Consider the following 14,203-nt stretch of genomic DNA (forward strand, 5'->3'; position numbering starts at 1 on the left):
TCTCTTTTTTGATCTTTGTTTTGTTGTTTCATCTTTCACAATTTCCACAAGGCTTACATTTACACTCTCCCAAAGTATGTTGTGTTCTCTGTGGTAAAGCCTAATCGAATCGTTCTATGGAATTACCTAAACCGTTTTGAAAATATGATAAACCCTTTGTTGCTTCTCTTACCCATGCAATTTACTCTGTCCAAACTTGAATATTAAAGAGGCATATCAAAGAGCCATCATGAGATGCAACTTTTCTATTCATAGCAAAGCAGGATCATGTTCTTTCTAACATCATCTTACATACAGTTATACTCGCATACGTTTCGATATGTACAGAGAAAGTTTATTCGAAACTTGTACAAAGTCTGGAACTGGAGTTTGGTGCAATCACTGGACTTGAACTGGGACAAGCTTGAGAGGTACTTTCTTGACGACTGTAAGAGTACCAACTTCTTCTGTATCGATGTCTTTATGTGTCATCCCATCTGGTGCTCTCCAATCGAAGAAGTAAAGTAAGTTCAAGAGTCCCAATTCCACTATAGTGATCCCCAACCCCATCCCGGGACATATCCTTCGACCGGACCCGAACGGTAAGAGCTCGAAATGTTGTCCTCTATAATCCACAGGGTTGTTGATAAACCTCTCGGGGTTAAACTCTTCCGGGTTTTTCCAGAGTTTCGGATCTCTTCCTATTGCCCAAGTGTTTACTAAGATCCGTCTCTTTGGAGGAATATCATAGCCTTGAACCTTGATGTGAGCCATTGTTTCTCTTGGGAGTAGAAGAGGAGCTACTGGATGTAATCTGAATGTTTCCTTGATCACCAAGTTCAAGAAAGGAACTTTATTGAGATCTTCTTTTGTGATTCTCTCTTTATCGTTGCCAAGGCGGTCTCGGATCTCGCCTTGAACTTTCTTCATTAGTTCCGGGTTTCTTGCGAGCTCCGTCATTGCCCATATCATAGTAAGAGCTCCTGTGTCTATCCCTGCGATAATTATATTCTACCAAACACCGGGACACTATGTTAAATATCAGTACAAATGTTTTGAAACAAGTTTTGTTTTCTTTTTTTTTTACCGTGAGAAGTCCCTTAATATGATCTGTTGTGAGCCTCAAAGAATCATCTTTGCCTTGTTTATGCACCACATCCAACATTACATCGACGATATCTTTGTGGTCTTTCGATCTTCTAGGATTTGAATGATCATCGATCACAAGTTGAAACAAAGCATCGAGCTTGAAGAAGACATTGTTGAGCCACTTGTGTTTCCCGGAAATCCAGTCAACAAGCCATCCAAGTCCGGCCATAGGGAAGAAATCAGAGTAAGTGAAACTAGCCTGAGCTGTCTCGGTTTCAAATATAAGTTCATCGATCTTGTCTTTATCGTTAAACTCGTTGTCGTGGAAACTCTGTCCAAAAGCAATTCTAAACAGGATACTCGCAGCTAGCCAGAAAAGGGTTTTGCTCAAATCAACCGGAGCCCGACCTACTGCTGATTCCGACAGTTTCTTGACCAGAAAGTTACATTCTTCTTCTATGAACTCTCGAAAAGACTGAACCTTTTTAAAACAGAAAAGCTCTCGCACCAAGAACTTACGCCGCTCCCTCCACTCTTCACCGTATGGAGTAAAACTGATATCTTTAAAACCCCGAGAGATTAGCCTCGTCCCGACAAGCTTAGGCCTGCTGCAACACTTTAGGTCATGAGTTCTAAGCACTTCTTCAGCTGCTTCCCTCGATGAGATAACAGTTACAGGGACAAACCCAAAGTGAAGAAGCATAACATGTCCGGTTCTTTCGGCTAGACGTTGAAATGACCTATGAGGCAATTCTCCAACTTGGTGTAAGTTTCCGATGACCGGAAACGTAGGAGGACTTGGAGGAAGATTCCATTTAAAGCGTTTGATCTTCTTGAAGACAAAGATTAACGAAACGAAGGTGATGAGAAAAAGACAGAGTAAAGAGATTGCCATTTTTTTTTTCTCTTGGTTTAAATTGATAATGCTCTGTTTTGGTATATTAATAGTTCAAAGCGGCAAATCCAATGCTCAGTGAAGATAAAAAGAGATAACTCACACCGCTTACATTTTAATCATGGTTAAATAAAATTTTTAATAGTGTTACACATTCGGTAGATTTTAGATTTTACTGATGATTGTTCATAATATAACAAGTGTTAGAACACTAATTGTTTTACAACTAAAGTCGTTTAGGTTTACTGGTGCACCTAATTAAAATCGTGTTAAAAGTATTTGTGGTTATAAGATGGAAGATTTAGCTTGTGTAGTGACGAGACCAAGACAAAATATGACTTCGTGTCCACTACATTTGTTAGTTTTTGTTCCACCATAGATTATAGAGTAAAATAGAAGGCAAATGCTTCTAAAACTCTCTTTTCATGGTCCATAAGAGATTAATACTGTACAAGCTCTTCAACTTTTTCTATATCGACAAAATCACATTGGATACTTGAAACGACAAGGATAAGTTTGATCAAATAACCCTGATGAGAATCGGGTTTATGAGAGTCCGACCCATTGAGTGGTGTCGACATTTGTGATCAACTAAATTTTTCATTTTTATTTTAGAAAATGTAAGATACTATATTTGTTGCATTTTAAACTTTAGAACTATTATCCAAGGACATGAAAATATTTAATGTTTTCTATAACCGCGATATTTGCCTCTAAATCCTAGTTATCGTAGATATGAAGTCAGCTTCTAATCTATTTTCGTTGGGAATGCCTCTTCTTCCAAAACAAATTGAACTAGGGGCACAATGGAACCAACTCCAAATGGTCGCCATTAACCTTATTTTGGATTGATAATCAAGATAACTCAAATATCACCCCGGACGGAAACTCATATTCGCTAAACAACAGTAACCTCGAACTCCCGGTCTCCTTTTTTATTCTCTCATACTTAGGGTTTAGGTTCACATAAGCTCTACTTTTTGAAAACTTAATGTATGGTCGGAATTGTTTCTTATATATTTGTGATTGTCATATCTTTTGATCTAACCAATCCTTTTAGGTTTGTAAGCATTATTTCAGCGGGTCAAGAATATAGCTAGGGTCTAGGGATAATATGTTAAACACACATCGCAATATTTACCGTTCTCTTTAATGTGTAATCGTGTAAACGGTGTTCCAACATCCAAAAAACCGACGAAAAAGAAATCCTGTTGAAGTTACTTAGACGCAGAGCCGTCCATGCGGCTAAGCGAGGAATCCTTCTGCTTAAGACCTTCTTTTGATTATATATAAAATCAGCCGCCCTTTTTACAGAATTGTTTAAGTAGTCTAGTGGTAAAAGGCATGTTACATCAAGGGTAGGTGTACAAATCGAGTCTCCTACCTCTAGCTTAGACGAATCAGATCCGAGCATGTAAGGTTCTCGAGCTTTATATTCCTTAAACAGAAGTCCAGAACAAACAAATCACATATGAAATGTAGTATTTATTGAAAATATACTTATACATAAGAGAAGCTTACATGATTTGCATAATATTTTTATTCAAACATCTTCAAAGTTTGGAGTATGGTCTGATCACTGAACTCGAACTGGAACAAGCTTTAGAGGTATTTTCTTAACGACTGTAAGAGTACCAGCTTCTTCAGTATCGATATCTTTATGTGTCATCCCATCAGGCAACTTCCAATCGAAGAAGTAAAGTAAGTTCAAGAGTCCCAATTCCAGAGTAGCCATCCCCATCTCCATCCCGGGACATATCCTTCGTCCAGACCCAAACGGTAAAAGCTCGAAATGTTGCCCTCTAAAATCCACGGGGCTATCGATAAACCTCTCGGGGTTAAACTCTTCCGGGTTTTTCCAGAGTTTCGGATCTCTTCCTATCGCCCAAACATTGACCAAGATCCGCCTCTTGGGAGGAATATCATAGCCTTGAACCTTGACGTGAGCCATTGTTTCCCTTGGTAGCAGAAGAGGAGCTACTGGGTATAATCTGAATGATTCCTTGATCACCAAGTTCAAGAAAGGAACTTTATCAAGATCTTCTTTGGTGATTCTCTCCTTATTGTTGCCAAAGTGGTCTCGGATTTCGCATTGAACTTTCTTCATTACTTCCGGATTTCTAGCGAGCTCCGTCATTGTCCATATCATGGTAAGAGCTCCTGTGTCTATCCCTGCGATTATTATATTCTACCAAACACCCAGAAACTATTAGGTTAAGCTTTTTTTGTATTATTCTTTAATGAAATTCAAATGCATATACAAAAAAATGTATTGAAACAAGTTTTGTTTTATTACCGTGAGAAGCGCCTTAATATGATCTATTGTGAGCCTCAAAGAATCATCTTTGCCTTGTTTATGCATCATATCCAACATTACATCGACGATATCTTTGTGATCTTTCGATCTTCCAGGATCTGAATGATCATCGATCACATGCTGAAGCAGAGCATCGAGCTTTAGGAAAGCATCATTGAGCCTCTTGTGTTGCCCGGAAATCCAGTCAACAAGCCATCCAAGTCCGGCGATAGGGAAGAAATCAGAGTAAGTGAAACTAGCCTGAGCTGTCTCTATTTCAAATACAAGTTCATCGATCTTGTCTTTATTGATAAACTCAATCTCGTGGAAACTCTGTCCAAAAGAAACTCTAAACAGGATCCTCGCAGCTAGCTCGAAAAGGGTTTTGCTCAAATCGACCGGAGACTGATCCACTGCCGATTCTGACAATTTCTTGACCAGAAAGTTACATTCTTCTTCTTTGATATATCCAAAAGACTCAACCTTTTTAGAACAGAAAAGCTCACGCACCAAGAACTTACGTCGCTCCTTCCACTCTTTACCGTATGGAGTAAAATTGATATCTTTAAAACCCCGAGAGATTAGCCTCGACCCGAGAAGGTTAGGCCTGCTGCAACAGTCTAGGTCATGAGTTCTAAGCACTTCTTCAGCTGCTTCTTTCGATGAGATCACAGTTACAGGGACAAACCCTAAGTGAAGAAGCATCACATGTCCGGTTCTTGCGGCGAGACGTTGAAGTGATCTGTGAGGCAATTCTCCAAGTTGATGTAAGTTTCCTATGACCGGAAACTTAGGAGGGCTTGGTGGAAGATTCCATTTGCAGCGTTTGGTCTTCTTGCCGAAAAAAATTAACGAAACTAAAGTGATGAGAAAAACACAGAGCAAAGAGATACCCATTTTGTTCTTCTTTTGGTTATTGAGACAAAATGGGATTATTAGCATTGCTCTGTTTCAGTATGTTAATAGTTGTTTTTTTTCTTCATTTTCTTATAGTATGGTAATAGTTTAAAGCGGCAATACAAATTGATGTAATTATTTATTTATTTTATATTTTAGATGGATCCAATGATCATTGAAGAAAAAGGATATAAGGATAGATAGTCAAAAACTGCTTCACACTCATTCTAAAATTTTATAATAATAATTAAAAAAAAAACATTTTATTTGGATTAATATGAGCTTTTTTCAATCTCATTCTAAATAGTTTTATGAAGATGAGTTCTTTTAATGGGAACAATATATGCAATTTTACAAAAGTGTACTGAATTTTGCCTACGGATAACTATGTTAAAACAATTTTACCATTTCCCCATTCGAGAAAAATTATGTAAGTGATCAATATTATGTCTAGAAGATATAAATGAAATTTTTTGCTTGAGGACCAAATTTAATACTGATTTTTTTTTTTAGTTTTTGATATTCATTGGAAATTGGAAAAAAAAAGAAGAAACTTCACAACTATCTGCTCGGTAGATTTTGGATCTTCCGGATGGGTTGCTCAGTTTGTACGAAACAGTTGGAGTCTTCGACCACCACAATTAAATCGTGTATTTATGGTTTTAAGATAAAAAGATTTATAGTTGATGCTTTGTGTGGTTGTAGTAGTACAGTCTCTTTGCTAGTTTTTCTTCCACACATATTTTAAGAGGAAAATAGAAGGCAAATATGCTTCTTAAATTCCCCTCTATGAGATCCACACAAGTACTGAGCTATTTCGATATTGAGCTATTTGGCAGCAAGTGGTGATATCTGATCACTTGGTTTCAAGGATATTTTTTGGGAGGGAGGTTGAGTACTTGTTTTCAGGTTTAGCTTAGAGGAAATTGTACCTTTTGGAAAGACACGGAGTACGGTCAAAACTGCTAGTTATTATGAACTAGTTTTTGTTGTATTTTTGGACCTAATCGATATTTGAGGCTTATAAACATTCTTTTAGCGGATCGGAAAAATAGTTTAACAATACTGTGTTACATACACGACTCAAAAGTTAACAGTTGTTTTGAATGTGTAGACGGTGTTTTGACGATCTTAAAAGACCGATGAAAAATAAATCTTACCAACATTTCTTAGACGAATCAGATCCGAACCCATAAGAATTTCCAACCCAAAAGAGGTGGACATAAGTACGTGGGTTAAAGCACATAATCAACTTTTTTGTGCAAAAGCACATAATCAACTAAAAAGGTGTTGTGAACTGTGTCTTTCATTAATAGGATAGGGGATATATATACAAGGATAATAGCAGGATACAGAGAATAAGGTAAAACCCTAATGGGCCATGGACCGGTTATGGAGTCCATCTATATGGTTTATAACACTCCCCCTTGGAAGACATAACTGTGCCCGATACTAAACCGGGATCTCTATAATGCGCTGGGGAATGTTGCCTCATTAAAACCTTACCAGGAAAACCCAGTGGGACAAAACCATGGTGAAGGAAAAAGAGTACAACACACATTACTCCCCCTGATTTGAGCATCACTGTAAATCCTTAAGTCCGCGCATCCCGATCTGATGAATGAGCTTCCGGAACGTTGAAGTCGGCAATGATTTGGTGAATAGGTCGGCTGAATTCTCACTTGACCGGATCTGTTGAACTTTGACCTGACCGTCCTTCTGTAATTCATGAGTGAATAAGAGCTTTGGCAAAATGTGCTTCGTCCGGTCTCTCTTAGTGTAGCCGTCCTTGAGTTGAGCAATACAGGCTGCGTTGTCTTCAAATATGATGGTCTTTGATGTAGTAGTAGCTGCGCCTTAAGGAAGGCTGCCTACGTACCCTTGGAAGGGATCAAGCCACACGTAGTTCCTATTCATTGACCATGCCATAATCTGATCTTATGAATAACCTACATCAGCAAATCAAACTAAACCAAAGCAAACTGGACCTTCTTTGGTTAGATCAGTATAGAATAAATCCAAGTAAACAACGCAGGAAGAATAAATTTTAAAATTTAACCAAACCTTCCTTTAAACTTTTCCAGTGCCTTTGGGTTGATCATGAACTAAATTTAGACAGGAGACTCACGGCAAAACAAATGTTTGGTCTAGTGTGTCTAGCCAAATTCATTAGAACTCCTATGGCACTGAGGTATGGCATTTCCGGACTGAATGGATCACTATCCAATTTGAGGCTTCTCACCACCATTGGGCCTGGTCAATGGGCGGGCCTGGTCCTTATTAAATTTCCTTGAGTACTCTTTCAGTGTATGCCATTTGATGCACAAGGATTCCATTATTCACGTACTCAGGTTGTAATCCCAAACAGAACTTAATTATTGCCTAGGTCTTTCATTTGAGATTCTTTCTTTAGATATACTCAACTGTTTGGGCGATTATCCAGAGGTTTAAATCATTCATATACACTGCTATGATTACAAATCCTTTGTTTGCAAACTTTTTGATAAAAATACATGGACTGATCGGATCGTTTTTATAGCCTTCTCTGATGAGATATTCGCTTAACCGGTTATACCACATACGTCCGCTTTGTTTCAGTCCATATAAGGATTTGTCCAGCCTTATGCAGTGCTGTTCTCGAAAATCTTTCTTATCTTTGAGCTCAATACCCTCTGGTAATCTCATATATTATCCAGTGGACTTATATAAATATGCAGGCATTACATCCATTAGCCGCAAATCTTTCTCTTTTATATAGCCAGACTTAGCAAAAATTTAAATGTCTTAGCATCCACCACAGGGGAGTATATCTCCTCTATATCTGGTCTTTGTGTGAATCCTTGTGCGACAAGCCGTGTCTGATATATCACGCTTTCACTATGTTTATTTCACATAATCACAAAGACTCATTTGTCCTACTGGCTTTACATTGAATGGTGTCCTTCATATTGAACCAAACACATTCTTCTTCTTAATGATTCTTAGCTCCACGTTTTATGGTCTTGTGCCATTTTAATCAATCAGGTCTTTGAGTGCACTCTAGTATAGACGTGGGCTCCTGATCCTCATTCATTTCAGTTGCTACCTTGTGCGCAAATATATTATCATTTATGTCGACATTTTTTCGGTTCCATTGTATTCTAGACATGATATAGTTTATAGAGATCTCTTTACACCTTCAGGACCTTGAGGTTTGGCGTCCCAAACCTCATTGATTGGTACCTTAGGGTTATGTCTATTAGCTGGCCATGTCTATGGTTTCTTGAACCTTCTCGGTTTCCCTTGCACCTTTCTTTGATTTCCGAAGGTTCTTGTCTTTGGAACCTTTTGGGTCTACCACGTTTCTTACGTGTTGTAGCCTCTGTAGCAACTTGATTGTGTTCCTTGTGAACATCAATACGTACTGGTGCATTACAAGCTGGTATGTACGATTTTGTTACTCTCTTTGGGTCATTATAGGAATCTTGGCAACTATTTTAGCTAGCTTTTGCAGATATATAGTCTTTTGGATCTCTGATGGAGTCCGAGGATCTTGCCATGTGAAGGATGTTTGATTCCATATAAGTTCTTTGACCAGCTTGTTAGTCTCTCCACCCAGTGTTGGGAAAACGGATTCATTGAGATGACAATCCTTGTATCTGGCCTTTGGCTCGAGATACTTAATGATGGTGGGAGAATCATTTTTAACGTATATTCCCATCCCCTTTTGAGGTCCCATCATTTGCTCTCTGTGGTGGTGCTATGGGTAAATAGGTGACACACCCAAATGTCTTTAGATGGGAAACGTCTGGCTCATGATCCGTTAGCAATTGGGATGGGGAATATCTATGCTCACTAGATGGCCGAATGCGTATTAGTTCAACAGCGTGTAAAACTACAGCCAGAATTGATAATAGATAATCTGTGCAAAATTCGTGCAGAAATACAGACAAAATTGATAACATATAATCCGTGCAAAATTCGTGCAAAACTACAGACAGAATAGATAACAGATCATCTGTGCAAAGTTCGTGCAGAAATACAGACAGGATTGATAACAGATAATCCGTGCAAAATTCGTGCAGAAACAAATATGAACAGAAAACTTATCTCGATAGAGTTTAAAATTTTGTTTGCAGAGACAGCTAGGGTTTTGGTTTTGGTTTTTGTGAGAGAGATTTAGGGTTTCAGGATTTTTTTTTTAATTTTTAGGGTAAGAGGCTATCGTGCTGATAACGTGTTGTGAACTGTGTCTTTCATTAATAGGATAGGGGATATATATACAAGGATAATAGCAGGATACAGAGAATAAGGTAAAACCCTAATGGGCCATGGACCGGTTATGGAGTCCATCTATATGGTTTATAACAAAAGGCTCATTTTTGAAGAAAAACCATAAAACAGGGACCAAAACTAATTTTATAAGAAAACATTTCATCCTTTGTAGTTTAAATTAGGATCCAACAAAATAATGTTTCAAATAATATAGTAAGTCACAAAGCAAAAAAAAAATGCACTAATGCCTTTAAAATTGTTAGGCCGAGGCTGTCCAAGCCAACAAATCGCATCAAAATTTTAACAAAAAGTCTTACAGAAAATTATTCGTCATACATTATTTAGTTATCAGATAAGCTTACAGGATTTGCATAATATTTTTATTCAAACATCTTCAAAGTTTGGAGTTGGTCTGATCACTGAACTCGAACTGGAACAAGCTTTAGAGGAACTTTCTTGACGATTGTAAGAGTACCAGCTTCTTCAGTATCGATATCTTTATGTGTCATCCCATCAGGCAACTTCCAATCGAAGAAGTAAAGTAAGTTCAAGAGTCCCAATTCCACAGTAGCCATCCCCATCGCCATCCCGGGACATACCCTTCGACCAGAGCCGAACGGTAATAGCTCAAAATGTTGTCCACTGTAATCCAAAGGGCTATTGATAAACCTCTCGGGGTTAAACTCTTCCGGGTTTGTCCAAACTTTAGGATCTCTTCCTATCGCCCAAGCGTTGACCAAGATCCGTGTCTTCGGAGGAATATTATAGCCTTGAACCTTGATGTGAGCCATTGTTTCCCTTGGGAGAAGAAGAGGAACTGGATGGTGTAATCTGAATGTTTCCTTGATCACTAGGTTCAAGTAAGGAACTTTATTGATATCTTCTTCGGTGATTCTCTCCTTATTTCTGCCAAGGCGGTCTCGAATCTCGCCTTGAACTTTCTTCATCACTTCCGGGTTTCTAGTGAGCTCCGTCATTGCCCATATCATGGTAAGAGCTCCTGTGTCTATCCCTCCGAGAAATAGATTCTAGCAAACACGCGGAAACTAAGTTAAATATCCAGATTCTGTTTCTATGCAAATGTGTTGGGCCTAGAAAGCCTTAAGGATAACCTGAGTTATCAAAAAAAAAAAAAAAAAAATGTGTTGAAACAAGTTTTGCTATTATTTACCGTTAGAATTCCCTTGATGTTATTGATTGTGAGCTTCAAGGAAATATCTTTGCCTTGTTTATGCATCACATCCAACATTATATCGACAATATCTCTGTGATCTTCAGATCTTCTGCCCGGATGTAAATGATCATCGATCACACCTTGAAACAGAGCATCCAGCTTGAAGAAAACATCTTTGAGCCTCTTGTGTTGCCCGGAAATACAGTCAACGATCCATCCAAGTCCGGCAATGGGGAAGAAATCAGAGCAAGTGAAACTAGCCTGAGCTGTCTCGGCTTCAAACACAAGCTCATCGACCTTGTCTTTATCGATAAACTTACTCTCGTGGAAACTCTGTCCAGAAGCAACTCTAAACAGGATACTGGCGGTTAGCCAGAAAAGGGTTTTGCTCATATCGACTGGAGTTCGATCCACTGCTGATTCCGACAGTTTCTTGACAAGAAAGTTACATTCTTCCTCTCTGATATACCCGAAAGACTGAACCTTCTTCAAACAGAAAAACTCACGCACCAAGAACTTGCGCCGCTCCTTCCACTCTTCACCGTATGGGGTAAAACCGACATCTTTAAAACCCCGAGAAATTAGCCTCGTCCCAACAAGCTTAGGCCTGCTGCAACAGTCTAGGTCATGAGTTCTAAGCACTTCTTCAGCTGCTTCTTTCGATGAGATAACAGTTACAGGGACAAACCCTAAGTGAAGAAGCATAACATGTCCGGTTCTTTCGGCTAGACGTTGAAGTGACCTGTGAGGCAATTCTCCAAGTTGATGTAAGTTTCCGATGACTGGAAACTTTGGAGGGCTTGGAGGAAGATTCCATTTAGAGCGTTTGATCTTCTTACCAAGAAGGATTAACGACGCAAAGGCGATGAGAAGAAGACAGAACAAAGAGATTGCCATATATATATATATATTTTTTTTGAAATGGATAAATGCTCGCTCTGTTTCGGTATACTCAAACCGCTTACATTTTAATCATGATGAAAAAGTCTACTAGTTAAATAATTTTTTTTTATAGTGATACATATTTGATAAATTTGAGATTTTACGGATGATTGCTCAAATATTGTGGAGTTGAAGGTTCCACATCTAGAAATAAATTTTGATATGTGCAAATATGAATGATCAAGAACGTCTGCGATACTTATGCCTAAAAACATCCTAGAATGATAGACATAAAAAAAGATATTTAAAACCAGTAAAAACACAACACCTATAAAAAATTTAAAACTCTGACATAAATTCGATGATACGTTGTTAAAACACTTTATTTTTAACAAAAATCGTTTAGGTTTACTGGTGCACCTAATTAAAATCGTGTTAATTTTTTTTTTTTTTGTGGTTGTTAGATGGAAGATTTTAGTTTGTGTAGTTTATCTTTGCTAGTTTTTGTTCCACATATATTTTTAAGGCGAAAATATATAGAAGGCAAATGCTTCTAAAACTCCTCTTCAACATTTCTCAATATTGACAAAATACATTGGATACGGAGAGCCCGATCCATTGAGTGGTCTCCACATTTCTTGTCAAATAAGGTGTTTAATATTATAAGAGAAATTGTTAAAAATGTCCATTTTTCAATATCCCTTTTCAAAAATGCCCCCTTTGAGAGTCCATTTTTAAGTTTGCCCTCTTTTAATTTTTAATGACCATTTTACTCTTATTTGAAACAAAATTAGGTCCACAAAATACAAAATATTTTTTGGCGGGAAAAGTGATCCCGCAATTTTCCCGCCAAAACAATTGTAAAAACCTTTAAAAAACCTTGTAAAATTTTCCCGTATAAATTTTTCCCGCCAAAAAATTTTCCCGCCAAAAATTTTTTTTTGCGGGAAAAGTGATTCCGCAATTTTTTTGCGAAATTTTTTGGCGGGAAAAATTTACAAGGTATTTTAAAGGTTTTACAGAGTATTTACAAGTGTTTTGTAAGGTTTTACAATGTATTTTAAAAGGTTTTACAAAGTACTTATAAGGTTTTATAAGGTATTTATAACTTGTAAAAGCTTATAAAAAACTTGTAAAACCTTATAACTTGTAAAAACCTTATAAAATAGCTTTCAAAATCTTATAATATCTTATAAATGGACAGCCAAAGGGGGCATTTTTGAAAAAGGGTATTAAAAAATGGGCATTTTTGTGAGTCTCCCTTATTATAATTCTTTTTTATCGAAATAAAAAGAAGAAAACTATTAAATGTTTGGTAGTAAACAAAGAGATGATCCTTAAGAGCGCCAGAAGGAGCTTTTCACCGTTCCATGCGGAAGTCGACTCCCTGTTATAGGCGATGGAATACATGATCTCGATTGGTGACTTCTCTGGTGCCTTCGCCTCCGATTGCTCTGATTTGGTCTTCCTCATTGATAACCAAGATGAGTGGCTTATTTTTGCAGCAGAGATGGCCTCGTTTCGATTTCTAATTTGTTTTTCCCCTCTTTTAGCATTAGATATATTCCTCGTAAGTTTAATTGTCGGGCTGATTGTTTAGCCAAAAAAGCTCAGGCTCGTAATAGCCTTTTCTCCCATGTAAGCACATCGGTTCATGATTGGCTTTTCCTAACGGAAAATCTCTTTCCGATAACTTAATATAAATGACGTTTGATGAAAAATAAAAAACAAAGAGATGATCTAAATTTTTTTCGACTGATGATTAAGATAAACCCAAAAATTCTTACTATTCACGTTAAAAAATAATTCACGCGTTGCTTGGATTTAGTATAATATATTATTTTTCTTATAAAGATCAAATATTTATAATCATAACAGTGGAAAATAAATCTAAATATTGAAAATTTGACTAATATCTATGTTTTATTTCATTTGAAAATGTATAATTGATATTTTATATTAAAAAAATACTTGGATTGAACCCTTATAGTCACCCTCTTTATTTCAGCCAATCAGAATCTGCCACCTAATAATAATAAAAAAATTCATTTAATTAGAAAATCTAATTTGCCACTAAAACAAAATTATGTATCGGTTTGAGTTTATTAGAAAGGGTTAGAGTTTAGATTTTATGATTAAACGAGGTTAAATATCGGTTTGGGTTTAGAAAGTACGACTGGAGTTTAGATTTTATGATTAAATTAAACGAGGTTAAATATCGGTTTGGGTTTATAAACGGATTAAAATTTTACAATTAAACGAGGTTAAATATCGGTTTGGGTTTAGAAAGTACGATTAGGGTTTAGATTTTATGATTAAATGAGGTTAAATATCTGTTTGGGTTTATAAATGAATTTAGATTTCACAATTAAACGAGGTTAAATGTCTGTTTGGGTTTAGAAAGTACGATTATGATTTAGATTTCTTACGATTAAACGAGTCTAAAAGGCGGTTTGGGTTTACAAAGGAGAATTAGGGTTTAGATTTTATAATTAAGATTATATCGGTTTTGGTTTATAAAAGAGTGGTTAGGGATTAGATTTAATAATTAAATGAATTTAGTTTTTTTTTTATGTGGTGAATTCTGATTGGTTAAAATAAAAGGGGGTGAATAACCCCTAGGAATGAACCCAAGTATTGCTTTTTTATATTTGCACAATCTAATATTTAAATGCACTTAAAAATAGCTATGAAAAATATATTTTTGTTTTTCAAAACGAATACATATCCAACACTT

At 36.8% G+C, this 14,203-nt stretch overlaps 3 protein-coding genes across 3 annotated transcripts; all 3 read right to left on the bottom strand.

Moving 5' to 3' along the window:
- Positions 1-230: 230 nt before the first annotated feature.
- LOC9313017 (cytochrome P450 71B16) lies at positions 231-2,086 on the bottom strand. The gene is made up of 2 exons (XM_002876903.2): positions 1,067-2,086; positions 231-990 (listed from the first exon to the last, which is right to left on the bottom strand). The coding sequence occupies exons 1-2, from the start codon at positions 1,961-1,963 to the stop codon at positions 379-381; spliced, it is 1,509 nt and encodes a 502-aa protein (XP_002876949.1). The 5' UTR covers positions 1,964-2,086; the 3' UTR covers positions 231-378.
- Positions 2,087-3,372: 1,286 nt separating this feature from the next.
- On the bottom strand, positions 3,373-5,258 carry LOC9313018 (cytochrome P450 71B17). The gene is made up of 2 exons (XM_002876904.2): positions 4,260-5,258; positions 3,373-4,151 (listed from the first exon to the last, which is right to left on the bottom strand). The coding sequence occupies exons 1-2, from the start codon at positions 5,199-5,201 to the stop codon at positions 3,540-3,542; spliced, it is 1,554 nt and encodes a 517-aa protein (XP_002876950.2). The 5' UTR covers positions 5,202-5,258; the 3' UTR covers positions 3,373-3,539.
- A 4,408-nt stretch (positions 5,259-9,666) lies between these two features.
- On the bottom strand, positions 9,667-11,615 carry LOC9313019 (cytochrome P450 71B17). Its single transcript, XM_021025568.1, has 2 exons — positions 10,582-11,615; positions 9,667-10,438 (listed from the first exon to the last, which is right to left on the bottom strand). The coding sequence occupies exons 1-2, from the start codon at positions 11,479-11,481 to the stop codon at positions 9,827-9,829; spliced, it is 1,512 nt and encodes a 503-aa protein (XP_020881227.1). The 5' UTR covers positions 11,482-11,615; the 3' UTR covers positions 9,667-9,826.
- Positions 11,616-14,203: the final 2,588 nt, after the last annotated feature.

The sequence above is a fragment of the Arabidopsis lyrata genome, assembly GCF_000004255.2.
Source record: "Arabidopsis lyrata subsp. lyrata unplaced genomic scaffold ARALYscaffold_5, whole genome shotgun sequence".
Lineage (NCBI taxonomy): Eukaryota > Viridiplantae > Streptophyta > Magnoliopsida > Brassicales > Brassicaceae > Arabidopsis > Arabidopsis lyrata.